This window comes from Mesoplodon bidens, assembly GCF_964165515.1.
Source record: "Mesoplodon bidens genome assembly, chromosome: 1".
Lineage (NCBI taxonomy): Eukaryota > Metazoa > Chordata > Mammalia > Artiodactyla > Ziphiidae > Mesoplodon > Mesoplodon bidens.
Genome location: NC_138176.1, coordinates 163,565,671 through 163,581,503, shown reverse-complemented (window position 1 = coordinate 163,581,503; position 15,833 = coordinate 163,565,671). Strand labels below are relative to the sequence as shown.

At 56.0% G+C, this 15,833-nt stretch overlaps 1 protein-coding gene across 3 annotated transcripts in view; it reads left to right on the top strand.

Annotated features, from left to right (window-relative positions):
• Window positions 1-15,833, top strand: part of ZMIZ1 (zinc finger MIZ-type containing 1) — a 234,402-nt gene that overhangs the window by 119,348 nt on the left and 99,221 nt on the right. For all 3 annotated transcript variants that reach the window (XM_081237855.1, XM_081237854.1, XM_081237853.1), the window contains exons 5-6: window positions 6,434-6,542; window positions 12,613-12,726. In XM_081237855.1, coding sequence (XP_081093981.1) covers window positions 6,483-6,542; window positions 12,613-12,726 — 174 coding nt within the window. In that variant the 5' untranslated portion in view covers window positions 6,434-6,482. The remainder of the gene's footprint in view (window positions 1-6,433; window positions 6,543-12,612; window positions 12,727-15,833) is intronic.

The window sequence follows — 15,833 nt, the reverse complement described above, 5'->3', positions numbered from 1 at the left end:
CCTGCTGAGGGCCATGTGCCTCCCCCAGCGTTTCAGACCAGGAGAGATGCTTCCAGGGAGCCTGGAGATGACCCAGGGCCCTCCTTAGACCCCGACAGATGGGTTCCAGTCCCGCTCGCCCTTGTCTCCCCTGTGTCCATCCTGTTGCATGAGGACCAGGACCCGGTGGTTCCCAGGCGCCCTTTCAGCTCTCAACAGTCTACTCTCTGAGCAGCCCTACGTGCCTGAGAGCAGCTAGCTTTTCCTGAGCATGTCTTCTGTTCTAGGCTCCTCTGAGGCTGAACTTGCCCATGCCCCGCTAGTGGTGAGTCGTGCAGAATGGAAGCTTGGCCCTTTCAAGAGCTCCCCTGGGAGCTGAGAAGACCAGCCAACCCAGATGTCACCATCAGAAAACCTGCCTATGTGCAATTAGGCCAAGCCATGCGTAAGCTGCAAGGAAGAGTGTATAGCAGAGAGAGGGGCAGTGTCTGCGGTCTTAGGTGACCCTGGAACAGCGGTTCTACCAGAGTTTCCTGGGCCTTCAGGCTCCCCGCAGGCCTGCCTTGAGACAGGCTTCGCAGTTCTAAAGTCAAGCATCCTACACTTGTTGAGATGGCATTTTCCAAGCCGCTGGAGCTTCTGACACCAAAATCCTAAGATGTTGAGTTTGAAGGGCTGCCAGCGGCCTGCTAGCCTTCGTTTCACAGATGGGAAAACTGAGGCCTGGAGGAGGGCGGCAGAGCTGGGCTGCCCCCAGGCCCCCAAGCTGACTAGCTGAGCATCTCCTGCAGGCTGGTGGCTGCTCAGACCAGGAGAGAGGGCCAGGGGCCACAGGTGGTTGACCGCCTGAGCTCACTCCCCACTGGGAGGCAGGCAGAGGGCAAGAAGAAGGACCGAGGCCCTGGGTACACCCAGGGCCCGGCCAACAGTGATCTCCAGTTGGGAGGGAGCCCGGCCTCGGTGGGCACTGGAGTTGCAGCCGCCACGGAGGATATGTAGCAACTCGACTCTTAGCTTAGAGGAGTCCAGGCTGGGAGGAGAGAGACTGCAGCCAAGCCCAGCAACGCTCCTGCGGCGGAGAGCGACCTCTGCTGGCCGCTGAGCGCTCGCCACTTTTCGGCACTGGCCAGTAGGCAGGGAGCCCAGTGGCACCAGGATGGCCTTAGAAGCAAGTGGTTGGGTTTGGACAGGTTGGGTGGAACCAGGGGAACATCTCTTTGGGCTGAGGCACAGCCTTGGGTGGGGACTTCCAGGAGGCTCTGACAGTCTTGGAGGAGTTGAAAGAACAACACATTAATGGTTAGAAAGGCAGAGGGTTTGAATCTCAGCCCAACACTCTCCCGGCTGTGTGATCCTGGGCGAGTCACTTCACCTCTCTGAGCCTTTTAGGATTGAGTGAATTATCAGTGCACAGGGCCTGGCCTGGTGCCTAAACACAGCAGGTGCAGAACTAATGGAAGATCTCAGACTGCCCCTCAGTGAGCTATTAGCTCTCTCATGCCTCCTTCAGCCCTCCTCCTCTCTCCATGTCCATAATCTTTAGCCTTCTAGGCCTTGACCCTTTTTCTGCAGGGGTGGAGCCTCCAGCCCCATCCATTCCTGGTGTTAATAACCCCAATTTCCCAATGATCTTGGTGGTTTAAAAATGTCACCTCACCTGTGAGTATCTCCTTAATCAGCCAGACATTTTGTTCTTTTATAGATTAAGACATACACGACACACAGTTGTCCCTGTGACGTCTCTCCTGTCAATGCTCTGGGTCTCACAGGTGTCCCAGGCCTAGCCATTCATTTCTTGGTTCCTCCAACATGGAGCCCCAGCCTGGGAGAAAAGCCCCCTGGTGTCTAGATCCAGCCCAGACATGCTGTGTGACCTGGGAAACAGCACCTGTGGGCCTCAGACTCCCCAGAATAAAACCAGCTGAACTCGGGGTGGTGGGAGACCTCAAAACACCTTTGGCCAATGATATTCTGAGCATCTTTGAATCCAGAAGCCAGCTCAGTCCAGCCACTGGCCTCTAGAAAATATTGCCCATGAGCCAGAGTGGAGACAAACCTGACAGTCTATCTCCCCTTTACTGTTTGCTTCCTTGGGGGAAACCTGTGGCCCTCTGTCACGGCTCAACAGGGAAGGACAACCTCTGGGCCCCCAGGTGGCTGTCTGGGTGAGTCTGGACTCCTGGTGCCTGCTTGGGACTTCCCTGGGTAGGCTGAGCAGCCCCAGGCCCCAGAAATGATCTGTCAGTCATTCTACAAGCATTTATCGAGGCCCCACTAGGTCTCTGACACTAGAGACAAAAGACCATGCCCATCCTGGGAAAAGTTCCTACTTTTCTTTCTTTCTCTCTTTTTTTTTTTTTGGCTGAGCTGGGTCTTAGTTGCAGCACACGGGATCTTCATTGCAGCATGCAGACTCTTAGTTGCGTCGTGCAAACTCTTAATTGCAGTGTGCATACGGGATCTAGTTCCCCAACCAGGGATCGAACCCGGGCCCCCTGCATTGGGAGTGCGGAGTCTTACCCACTGGACCACCAGGGAAGCCCCCCAAAAGTTCCTACTTAGAGACAGAGTGTTGTGTGGCCACCTAATCCCTCACCAGATTTCCACAGTGCAGGTTTCTAGCCCCCTGGGCAGTTAGCTTCATCAACAGCATCCCCTGCTGGCCTCTTGGGCCACCACAGGCCCTTTGTCCTGGTTGGCTGCAGCCTGCAGCCAGGGGACTGAAGCCTGCACAGGCCTAGGGTTTCTTTGTATTTTCCTTCAGGCTCCTCCTGACTTGGCGCAGGCCTTTGTTTTTTTCTGGGTTTTTTTTGGCTACGTTGGGTCTTCGTTGCTGTGCGCAGACTTTCTCTAGTTGCGTCAAGCAGGGGCTACTCTTCGTTGCGGTGCACAGGCTTCTCGTTGCAGTGGCTTCTCTTGTTGCAGAGCACAGGCTCTAGGCATGCGGGCCTCAGTAGTTGTGGCACGCGGGCTCGGTAGTTGTGGCTAGAGGGCTCTAGAGCACAGGCTCAGTAGTTGTGGTGCACGGGCTTCATTGCTCCGTGGCACGTGGGATCTTCCCGGACCAGGGACTGAACCCGTGTCCCCTGCATTGGCAGGTGGATTCTTAACCGCTGCGCCACCAGGGAAGTCCCAAGGCCTTTGTTTAATGGGTCCCTTTGGTTTGGCATCCCTGCCCCACTGACTGTGGAAATGGCACTCTCTAATTGGGACCCTGGCAGCCAGTGTTCACTCATGTCCTGGGTGGGGCTGGAAAGACACAGCTCCCTGTTTACCTCACCAGGCCAGGTGCCTGGGAGACCACCAGGGTATCTTCCACTCAGATGGTATCTGGCACCAGGAACTGAAGTCGCCTCCCCGAAGGTGGCATTGGCTCACTCCTGCTCTGGGCCCCACCCATGTCCCTGCTTCCCCAACCAGGGTTTGTCCCTGGTCCCTGGAGTCCTCATCATGTGAGCACTGGCTGAGGTTCCATGCAGGTAAACTCAGCAGGAGAAACCCAGCCGATGCTTGGGGGACCTACAGGTATAGCAAGGGGAGTAACCCTGTCACCACTCTCCCTGTTGACACACACACACCTACAAGACGGTGGTACCCTCCACCCTCCCTGGCCCATCCCCAATACCTGTACAAAAGTTTTGGTTGTAGTGGGAAAGCCAGGATTCTGGAGCTGCTACTATAACACCTGAGCTTCAGTTTCCTCCTCTGTAAAGTGGGGATATAGTAACAGTGTCTTTGCCTAGTGCCTGGACCAGCACCTAACTTAAAAGAGGAATGCAAGAGTCACCTAATAGGTGACATGAAGTGGATGTGGGGTTACACCAAGAGTTCCATGACCCCAAGAAACTGATTTCGTTTTCATCTCTCATGCCCCGTAGAGCTAGCACAGTATAGATATTGATACGTGTTTACTAGGTGAGTTGGAAGCATGCATGGATGGGCAAGGGGAGGCTGAAGATGTTTGGGTGGGTGGGTGGATGGATGGACAGATGGGCATTTAAATTGGTAAGTAATGGAGAAGATGGATATCTCGGTATGTAAATGTGTGATGGTGGTGTTAATGGAAGGATGCTGGTGGGGTGAAGGTAGGAGAAATCAATGTGGGGATGCTACTCCCATTTTTACCTTTTTGCTGGAAAGCTCCAAGATAAGGTGAATCCAGCAAGCATTTATCAAAGTGCAAATGCCTAAATGACCCAGAAACTCCACTTCCAAGAGCGTGTTCTCTAGATTAATTCACACATAATGATCTGGCTGATATAAAAGGCGATCCTTCAACACTGTTGGCAATAATAAAATCTGGGGACAGCTCAGGCCTCATCACTTGGGCTAGAGTGTGAGCCCCTGGAGGAGAAGGGCCTCTTCTAGGACCTCGGGCCTTAGGACGGCACCTGGCAGGGGTGGACATTCAGATGGCAGTTGGATAAATGATTCATCGGTGCCTGGGAATACTGTGCAGCCATTAAGAAGTGAAAAGGCTCTTTATGTCTTGATGTGGAATAAACTTTGAGATATTATTAAGAGGAAAAAAGCAAGGTCCAGATAGTGTGTACAGAATGCTATTGTTTTATGGGTTTTTTTTTTAAGGAGTGGCAGGGGATAGTACACATAGATATTTGCTTCTCTAAGGTGAATCCCTCAGAAGGAGACGGATGACACTGGTTCTCTCCAGAAAGGCCCCTGGGGGCTGAACAAGGCCAGCACTTCACTGGACACCAGTGATTTTTGAACCACGCAGATGAGTTGCCTTTTCAAGCACAAATGGAACAATAAGAAGTGCTTTAAAGGAGCTGTGTAGTGAAGAACTCCTTGGAAGAGGAACAGGGCATTCTTTGCGAGGCTGCGGCCAGGCATGGTGTCAGTTTCCCCAACCAGGGTGCCCATGCTGGGGGCAGAGAGCCAGGGCATGGGAGCAGACAGGCAGACAGACACGGTCCAAGCTTCCAGTAGCCATGGGACTTGGCAGATTTCAGACCTCAGTTTCCTCATCTGTAAAATGGAGATGCTTCTAGTCTTACAGAGTAGGCGGGAGGAGTCGAGGAGAGAATGCAAGGGCCCAGCCTACAGAATGTACTTGGTAGATGGGACCTGGTGACGTGGACAGAGATGAGGGGCCTTCAGGGGGCAGTGTTTTGGAATAGCAGAGAAGGCCAAGTGCTGGGGGCCTCTGTTGAGCACCCTATGTCTGACCCATGTGTCTACAGCCTGGCTTATGGGAGGGCAAACAGCCAGTGATGAGCAGACGTATGCTTTGGCCCGAGGACCTGGACCCATGAGCAGTGGGGGGACCAGAGGTGAAACCTCTCTCTTCTCTCTCTGTCTCGCTGCCTCTCCTCCTCCATCGCTATCTCCACCTCTGCCTTTGCAGTCGAGGCCTCCCTGGAGAGGCCTGGGGGCTCCAGGGGCCTCCTCACATGCATGCTCATGTGCCCCAGGCCCAGCGCCATTCAGGAAGACTGAGCCTCTTTTTTTTTTTTTTTTTTTTTTTTGCGGTACGCGGGCCTCTCACGGCTGTGGCCTCTCCTGTCGTGGAGCACAGGCTCCGGACGCGCAGGCCCAGTGGCCATGGCCCACGGACCCAGTCGCTCCATGGCATGTGGGATCCTCCTAGACCGGGGCACGAACCCGCGTCCCCTGCATCGGCAGGCGGACTCTCAACCACTGCGCCACCAGGGAAACCCAAGACTGAGCCTCTTGAGTGTGACAGCTGTGTCCCCCAACCACTCAGCCGTGAACTGGCAGTCAGAGCCCCGGGGCCTCGTTCGAGCTCTGACACAGGCTCCCTGTGCCGCCCCGGGTAACTCCCTTCCTCTCTCTGAGCCTCAGTCTCCTTATCTGGAAAAGGGGGGCGGTGCTGAGGGCTGCCCTCCTTCTTTCCCGGGAGGGCAAAGGGGAAACATGGAATTGTGGTTTGCAAACTCTAAGGCGTGGGGGATTCGGGGAGGGCACCCATGACGGGGCTGCTGCACTTAGACCACACATGCAGTCAAGGTTGTCATGTGAGAAGATCCCTGTGCACACGTGCACACACATGCGCCCACACGCACACACAGCCACGTCGAGTGGGTAAGCCCTGTGCTGGGAACCTGCGGATGGAGCCGTCGTCCCTACCACTGCCGCCCAACACGCACATGTGTGTAGAAATGCGTGGTGGACACGCCTGCCCAGTGCCCACATGAGCCACCCACAGAGAACACCCAGGAGCACCTTCTGCCCTCAGCCCAGATGGGGTTCCCCCAGGGCTGAGCGTGGAGAAGCGCTGGCTGGCCGTGGCCGCAGTTCCTCCTTCCAGCGCGGGGCTGCCCAGGGCAGAGGCCACCACAGCTCACGAAGGGCCCTTGAACCCGCTGGGAGCCACCGAGGCCAGCACGCCTGTGTCAGGGCAGGAGGGTGGCGATGAGGCCGGCGGGCCTGGCACAACCCCAGTGACACCCACTCTCCTCTGTCTTCACAGGCTGGACAACGTTCATGGCTCTCGGGTAGAACCCAGTGAAACGGCCAGAATGAATTCTATGGACAGGCACATCCAACAGACCAATGACCGACTGCAGTGCATCAAGCAGGTGGGTGTGTGGCCCGGGCTTGCTCCTCCACCTCTGGCAACCAGGCCCGCTGGCGAGGGCAGGGCAGGCGAGGCGGGCAGAGCAGTGGGGATGCTCTACACTGTGTAGCTGAGCACCCAAGGTGCTGGGTGGAGGTGACAGTGGGCAAGGCTGACTGCCTAAGTCTCCCCAACTGCCCACCTCGTGAGAATGTGGCTGGCATGGACCAGCCTCACGCTGGAATCACTCACCTGGATTCAAAGGCTGGCTCTCTCCTGTCCCTTCCCTTCCCTTCCCAGCTGTAAGACTTTGGGCCAGTGTCGTGCCCTTTCTGAGCTCTGCTGTGCACTCTGGGCTGTTTTGAGGATGCAGTGAAGTGCCTACTCTCCTTCCCAGACCCAAGCTCCCCACTTCTCTGCTCCAGGGGTTCTCGGTAAAGAAACAGAAAAGGAAAGGTCCTGGGAAATTCAACCGTCTTACAGAAAAGGAAACCACCGCCCAGAAGGGGGAAGGGAGTCACCCGAAGTCACACAGTCCAGCCCCACTGGTGCCAGGAGGGCCTCGTCCCAGAGGGTACAAGTTCCCCCTCCTGCCTGTGCTCACACCAAGCTTAAGACGCGATTCGCCTGCCGGTACCCTGTCTGGATTGTTCACGGTGGGCTCAGAGGTCCCCACTTTAAGAAGCCTGGTTACGCTTGGGCCGGCAGATGCCCCCCAGTGGTGATCAGGAGTGATGCGGCCACCCTCTGGGCTCAGCCTCCCTGCAGCCCAGGGCAGCAGTGTCCCTGCACAGGCTCCGGTGTTGTTTTATTCCAGGAAGGAGCAGATATGGCGGAAGGGGCAGAGGCTTTGCCATCAAACCGACCTGAGCCCAAACCCTCCCTCCTCCACATACCCACCCACGGTATAATCTCAGGCCTGTCCCTCTGTTTCTCTGAGCCTCAGTTTCCCCCGTGAAGTGGTCCAATAAGGCTGACCTCGTAGGACGCTCTGAGGACATTGTGGGCGGAGCACGTAGCCCAGGCTGGCACGTGGCAGGTGATCAGCTCACCGTGGCGGGGCCTCTCGTCCTCAGTGTCTCAGTGACAGGGAGGGGACAGCTGTGGCGAGGCCCCTGGCTTAGGCGGGCTTAGCTGGCAGCTCGGGTAGCCAGCATAGCCCTCTGGCCTCAGGACCCCGGGGGGAGGCAGGGGCAGAGCTCACAGTCCCACCCCCACCCAGCATGGCCCTCCCCGCCGAACACCAGGGCCCAGTGGAGCTGAGGCCAGTCGGCAGGAATGAGGGATGTGTGTTGTCCCATCAGCATCAGGCAGAGCAATCTCAGAAGCCTGGGCCGGGTCTGAGGAGAGGAAATTGAAGAAGACTTGTTACAGATTGAACTCCACCGAACAGCTCTCCCAAACGCCAATTACGCCTCTGTTCCCCGTCGCAGAATAGAAACCAGACGATGGGCTCCTCCTCCCCTGCCCTTCCCTCCTTCTCCTCTGCCTCTAGGCTCTGCGGGACTCTCTCCCAGCGCCTTTGATCCAGTTTCCTCCGCCCATGAGGGATCAGCTGTCAATGGCTCCACCCCCAATAATACAGTCAAGCCCCTATGCCAGAGCCCTCTGTGTGCTGGGCAAACAGCTCCCCCTAAAACCTGCTCACAACTTGACTTTTCTCTCTGCGTCTGATTCCCTGCAGGAATCAGGGCGCCCTTTGGTCCCTGGGCCTCCCAGGGATCCAGTGGGGGCAGAAGCCCACCCAGGAGCAGCCCTCTCGAAGCATGGCACACAGGACTCAGATTTACCAGTCAGCAAACCTGAGCCCCCGTTCCACCACTCATTGGTTTCCTGACCTTGATTAAGTCACCGCTTCATCTCCCGTTGTCTGTAAATGGGCATTGTGATGCACACCCAGCCATTGGGTCCCAGAGCTGTTGAAAAGCCAGGGATCGCCTCCACTGCCCTCCCCCGGCCTGCCCTGCACACACACACACACACACACACACAGAGCTCTGCGTTTGGGCCAGAGAGTAGCACACCTGTGAGGGTGAGCAGACTGTCCAGATGCCCCCCCACCCTGGGCTATCCAGAGCTCCCTGTGTCCTCCACGCCCACTCCCGCACTTCCAGGCAGACACAGCTCAGCACTGATGTCTGTCTGCTCCTCAGCTGCCCCAGAGGGCGACCGCGGCTGGCTGAAGACTGTTGATTCTCAGATGTCCCGTATCCTAATTAGAAGAGAAAGGTCTGCATGCCCTGAGGATGATGCGTGTGTTGGCTGTGCCTACCTCTGGCTGGTGGAGCTGTGGCTCCCATCGGGGTCCTCACACCCTCCGACTCTTGGTCCTGCCTGACTTCTACAGCACAGCCTTCCCTGTCCACCCACCCCGGTTCTAGCCACTGCTGGCACTCACCAGCCCCCGAGCACCTGGCTATCCATCTTCCCTCCAGGCCTGTGTCTCAGCTGCCTTCCTCCTTTCTCAGCCTCAGGTACAGGGAGAACCAGTGCCCACTCTACAACATGCCCTACTCATGTCCCCACGGGCTTATCTGGGCTACACATACAACGCCATGCAAATCAGCTAATTCCTGCACAGCAACCTCCCCAAACCCCAGGTGCCCTTTTGAGTATCTGCACTTCCCATTTCTGAGCCCTGGTGCCTCCCGGGCACCCAGTTACCTCACCCATCCTGCTGTTTCTCCCTTAAGACACAAGCCCTGCAAGGTATACATCAGGTCTCCCACCAGGCTGAGTTCCTCCGGGGCAGAGGATGTGCCGTATTCCTCTGTAAGTCAGCAGAGTCCAGGCCAGGGTGGGGCCCAGATATGTTGGGGAAGAATGAGAGAAGGGTGGACTGACAGATCGATAGCTAAGGGAATGAATGGATGGGTGGATGGATGGACAAATGGAAAGGCAGTTAGGTGAGCGGATGGTAGGTGGATATAGATGATGGATAGATGAATAAATGGATAAGTGGGTGGTTGGATAAGTTCTGGATGGATAGGAAGATAGGTAGGTAGATGAATGGATGGATGAGTGATGGATAAAGTAGTAAATGGATGAATGGGTTGGTGGGCAAGTAGATAGATGCATGGATGAATTGATTGATTTTTGGATGGATGGATCATTTGATTCACAGATGGACTGATAAAATGCATTCATCACTTGGTCTGGGTAGCCAGTCCCTAATCTGGGCATTGGTGTCCCCAACTCCTGCTCCAACAGACTCAGTGGCCAGTGGATATAGCCCAGGAGGATCTTCTGAGAAATTGTAGAGATGGGCAGGCTTCCTGGGGAGGGACGGGGTATTAGTATCCAGTAACAGCCACAGCCAGGGAGGCCTCTGCCTGTGATTCAGATCTGTGCTCCCATCCCCATATCATCAAAGGGTAGCCAAGCTCAGCCCACCCAGCCCTGGCCCCTCCACTGGGGACCCATTCTGAAGCTGCCAGATTGCTGGCCAGCTCTGCAGATGGACCATCCTTTGGCCAGCTAGCTGCTCACTAACCATTAATGCATGGACTTGGCCTCGTGCCAGTTTTGGGGGTTCTGGAGGAGAATGGGGCCCTAATTCTGCTCTCAAGGAGCTTGCAGGAGAAACAAGAAACTGTACAGAGGTCCTAGCATATCGAGCAATAGCAGTCTTTACCTGACACCTACTCTGTAATGGGGATGTCATGACGTATGTTGGTTCTAAACTTTGCAGCAGCCCTGCAAGCTATCCCCACCCCATTTTGCAGATGAGAGATCTGAAGCTCAGGAACACACCCAGGCTGTGTGACTCAGGGCCAAGATGGGGTTTGGTCCAGGTCTATCCTGTTCATTTCACTGCATCACGTAGCCACCTTGTAGTCTAAACAGATGACAAAAGCACAGAGAGGGCAGGAGGTTTGGCCAAGGCCACAGAGCCACAGAGCAATAGCTACTGAATGGGGTGCCTGACGTCCTTTCTACCAATGAGTTGCGCCCATGAGTCACTACCCATAGCCCAAGCTGAAGGCCACGTGAACCGGCTGGGTCGAGAGTGGAGAAGCTCAGAGGTGGGCTGGACCGGTATGGGAGGCTGGGTGCTTGGGGGCCAGAAGAAAACTGGGCCCACGAGACTGGGTGCCCAGAGCCCCAAAGAGGTGTACCTAGGGTGGGAGTGCTGTAGGTGGGCAACTCTGAGAGCACCAGGCGGTGGTTGCTGACCCTGCTAATTGGGTGTGACATCATGGAAATAAACGGAATAACTCAGTTAGCAGAGGGAGACTGCTAGGCAGGGAACTAACCGATTTGCATGGCTTTCCACGTGGAGACCAGATGCCGCCCGTGGCCTTGGAGGGGGCAGGTTTTAGACAGGGCACAGGCGGCAGAGGCGAGGGCCCAGTGCTGCCCCCTCAAAGGGTCTGCTTCTAGCCGTGGAAGTCCTCCTGTCTTCTGCAGAAAGATCACGCTCAGGGAGCTCTGTCTTTGCAGAAAGAGCTGTGTGTGGGGCTAGGGCGGGAGCTGCCGAGTGCACAGCGGAGCCTTTGGGAGACAGAGTGGGGACCAAGGGCAGCCCCACACGGGAGCATCCCACGCGCCAGGCGCTCTGCCAGGGGCCATATAAGCCTCATCTTGTTTAAGCCTCACCGTGGCCCCATAACGGAGGGCTGTGTTGCTGCACGCTTGCCCTCTTTCCTTCCTTCATCTCTCCCTCTCCCTTTGCTCCCACAGAGGGAGGATACTCCAGTTCATTTCACTTTCCTCCATCCACTTTTAAATCTTGCCTTTCACAAACCACGTCGTAGTAGCAGTGATGAAACCCTAAGCAAGATAAAAATTCCCACCACCAAGCCGTGATCTGCCATCCCCATTTTACAGATGGGGTGACTGAGGCTCAGAGAGGGGAGGGGATGCCCTAGGTCAGTAGACAGTTGTGAATGAAGGCAGTGTGACTCCAGGGCACCAGCCCCACAGGGGCTCCCCCAGCACATTCGGCTCACCTCCCAATTCTGGGGCCTGGCAGCTCCTAAGACCCCTCCCTGCCTTGGCTGTGAGGCAGACTCTCACTGCAAGTTGGGAGAGAGCCACTGCCCTGGGGACAGCTGCTGTTCCCAGTCTCTCCCAGCACCGAGGACACAGGGATCCCAGAAGGTACCACCATCCCCTTTTCAGCTGGCTTACACTCCAAACCCTGTGGACACCTTCTAGGTGTCCTGATGGAGGACCCACAAGCGGTCACACCCAGCCCTGGAGTCCCAGCTCGGCCCCAACCTGCTTCATGACCCTGGACTCAGTGCCTAGTTCGGCCTGGCCTGGAAAGACACGGATAAGTGTTAAAGAAGGAAGGGGTAGCCGTGGAAGGTACCCTCCACCCCTGTCAGCCCCGTGGCCTGGCTCTGAAGCAGGATCTAGACGCCTTGGCATCAGAATTCATTCTCTGTTAACTCAGACCCCGTAACTGGGCGGAGCCTGCACCCCCGAGCTGAGCCAGACTGAGCCCAGGAAATCTGGGTTTGGGGAACAGGGGTGGCTAAGCCACATACATCTGACCACGGTGTGACAGTAACCTGGGCACAGTGTGCTTGAGTGCACCTTCCTGGCTGGGTGTGGCCCGGAGGCCTCTTTCTGACGCCCCTGCTCTGGCTATTTGGCTATGGCAGGGCTTGCTGAAGCCGGAGCAGGCAGCATGGTGGTGGTGGTTACTGGGGCAAGGGTGGGGGTGGGTGCTTATCAAGAAGGAATCTCCAGGGCCAGTCTGTCCTGACTCAGGGAGAGCCAGCAGCCCCAAGGATGGAAGCCACATGCCACCCTCCTGAAGCCCACAGGGTTTCCTACCCCACTGCCAGCATCCAGAAGACATTTTAATATCTAATATTAGTGCCCTTTTCTAAACCCTGGTTTTTCTACCTTTGCAATGGGGCCGCTAATCCCCGTGCCACCAGGAACCGGGCTGGGGTTGGAGATGCAGAGGGAAGGTGGATGAGGAGTTTGAGAAAACTCATTACCCCTGGCCTGCCCCTTTCTGTGTGTCTCCTCCCCAGGGATGCCTGGGGTCTTTGCGGCCCCAGACTCTCTCACACTAACGTGTGCTGGCCTCAGTCCTGGAGCCTCATGCTGCCTCTCCTTTCCCTCTCCCACAGCACTTACAGAACCCTGCCAACTTCCACAATGCTGCCACGGAGCTGCTGGACTGGTGCGGAGACCCGCGAGCCTTCCAGCGGCCCTTTGAGCAGAGCCTGATGGGCTGTTTGACGGTGAGTGTGTACTCGCCCTGCCTGTGCCTGCACCCAGGGAGGATGGCTAGGGACTAGTGCGCCTGTCCAGGCTGCTGCTGGAGGGGTGGGCCCTTCTGTGTGTACCCCTGACACACATACACCCGCAGGGAACCTGGTCTGATGGGGAGACAGAGTCCTCGGGATTACATGGGTTCTTTACAATTGGTGAGAAAGACACAGATCCTACTTTGAAGAGTTTCAAGTCTGATGGGAGTAAATGTTCCATCATAAGTAAAGCAGAGAGACTCTTGAAGGGTTTTCAGCCCTCCTTTTATCCAGTCATTCATTCATTCACTTAGGTAAACATCTTTTGAGCTCTTTTTATAGTCAGCCAGCCATCTATCCATTCATGTAAGCGTTTATTGAGCTCCCATTACATCCATCCATCCATCCAAATGAACACTGATTGATCCCTTGTTACAGGTACAATCCCCTCTGCTAAGTCCTGGGAAACTGAAGATGAGTAAGACCTTGCCAAGCCTGATTCCCTCTTTAGGGGGGAGACAGATGTGGAAAGAGACGGTTGAGAAAATTGTGTACAAAATGGAGGCAGCATAGAGAAGGGAAGTGTTATCGGCCTGGGTGGTGGGCAGGTTGCAGAAAACTGAGAAAAGGAGCCACTTCTACATCTGCAGGAGTTTGAAACATCTGCACAAGCAGCTGAGGATAGCAAGAGCATTCTAGGCACATGGAATGGCACACACCAAGTCCCAGATGTGCAACAGATCCCAGGGAACTGAAATTAACTCAGCTTGGTAAAGGTCTAGGGTACAGGCTGGGCAGAGGCCAGGCCCAGAGCTAGCGGTAACATTTGCCAAGCTTCGGAGCTTGCCAGCTGACAGCCACGTGGAAGGAGCTCAAAGCTTATGCTTGTCCCCAGCCACGTGGCCTATATCCATAAGTGTGAGGGCACCTCTGCGGCCAGTGAGGACAGCTGCTCAGAGGGTCCTGAGTCAGCTTTAAAGGGAATGTGGGTAAACAGATTGCTGGGAAGCCCAGCTACCCCAAGGCTTGATGAGGAGAGGCCAAGACTTATGCCTGGTTAGGCGGGATCAATAGGTAAAATTCAAGGGCACCATGTTTTCTGAAAACCTCCAGACAAGAGAGAGGTGAAAGGCCATCACTGCAGAACACCTCTTCTGTGCCTGACACTGAGCTTGGCCCACTGGATATGCCTTCTCTCTGTATCCTCAGAGAAGTCTGGTCCTGCCTTCTTCCCCACTTCATAGAGAAGGAAACTGAGATGTTGTGACTGACTTCCCAAGTTCACACAGCCAGTTAGAAGTGGACCTGAGATTCAAGTCAAGACCCATCTACCTCTAGAGGGGATATTTCTGGCCATTAGGGATGTGAAGCAGGGATGCAGCCAAGACCCTCCCCGGGCTCCTCCACTTGTCCGAAGCTGACACCATCTGGCTCCCTCAGGGCCACTGGGCCAAATCAGGCGGCAGCCTGCACTGCCCAGCCCTCCTTATCCTCCAGCCCCCTGAGCTCCCCCACCTCACCCAGCTCCCTTAATCCTCTTTGTGGAGATCCTGGGTCAGGCTAAGCCTTGCGGGCAGAGACAGATGTTACTCCCATCCCAGCTGCTGGTAGCCGTAAGTGAAGGGGGAGGGGGGCTGCCACGCTCCCCAGCACCTCATCCCAAGCCTGGCCCTGCCTAGGAGGTGGGGACCTGAGGCTGAATCCAACAATGGCCCTGGCCAGGCTGGCTGGGCAGATGGACAGGAGATGACTAGAAACTGGCCCTGCCCCAGCCCTGTCATTCATCTATTCATTCAACAAACATTCACCAAGTCCCTGCTGTGGGCAGGTCCTGCACAGGGGCCCCCCGAGGGGAGTGCAGTGAGCACAATGGGCCTCTCTCAAACAGCTTACCTTCCAATGGGGAGGCAGATGCTAAACACATAAGGAGTATGTAAGTATGTAACCCAGCGCCCCGTAAGAGGGGGCAGGGTGGTGGTCAGGAAAAGTCTTGGTGGAGGTGACCTCCAGCTGAGACCTGAGGAGCAGAAAGGAGTCAGCCAGGGGAAGATGAGAGAGAAGGGTGCTCCAGGCAGAGGGAACTGCCAGTGCAAAGGCCCCGAGGCTTGGTTTGTTCAAGGAACAGACAAAAGTCTCAGATGTCTGGAGCACAGGAGAGGGAGAGGGGTACAAGATGAGGTCAAAGGGGGAAGCAGAAACCAACTAACACAGAGCCTGCAAGCTAAGTGAGAAGAGTTTGGAGATGATTTGAAGAGCAATGCAGAGCTCTTGAAGGGTCTTAAGCAGGTGAGGGATGGGATGTGATTTGTGTGAGCTCTGAAGGGGAGCATCCTTGGAGGGTAGGATGGAGGGATTCTGGAGGTCTTCCTGGAGGAGGGAGCCCAAGGAAAACTGTAGGATCTGACTGGCAGGGGATGAGATCACAGGAAACTGTGTAGACAAAAGCCCAGTGCCAGCTCTGCACCCCAGTTTAAGGCATACACTTGGTTGAATGGCCAGCTCTGACCCCCACCCAAACCCCCGACCTGCCGCTTAGCCAGAAAGGGGACTTTGGCCCACTGGCCACAGCCGTAGAGACCTGAGTCTGACTGTCACTTGGAGCACAATAGAACCAGCAGCAGGAAAGTTTGGGGGGGTGGTCATAGAAGACACCCTTGGTGCCCACAGCATTTTCCTGGCACTGTCTCCTTGCATCCTTATGAAGACCCTGCAAGGGGGCAGGGAAAGGCTTATCACTGCTATTTTACAAACAAGACAATAGAGAAGGGGAGCAGCTTGCTGCAGTCCCAGGCTGGTACCACTGACCCCCCCCAGGACCCCAGGGCCCTGCTTGCTGCCAGTCCTCCTATCCCCCTGGGCATCCTCAGCCCCAGCCGTGCCCCATGGGGAAGGATGAGATAGGACAGGTGAGAGATCCCAAGGGGCCTAGGCAGGACGAGGCTGCCGAGTACCCCCCATCCCGCTCCACAGCACACACACACACACACACACACACACACACACACACACGCACACGCATGGACGCACGGACGCACGCACTCGCACCGCTTCCCATTCAGGGGGCAGCCTGAGCCCTCCAGGCTGCTATCATCCCCTGGGTG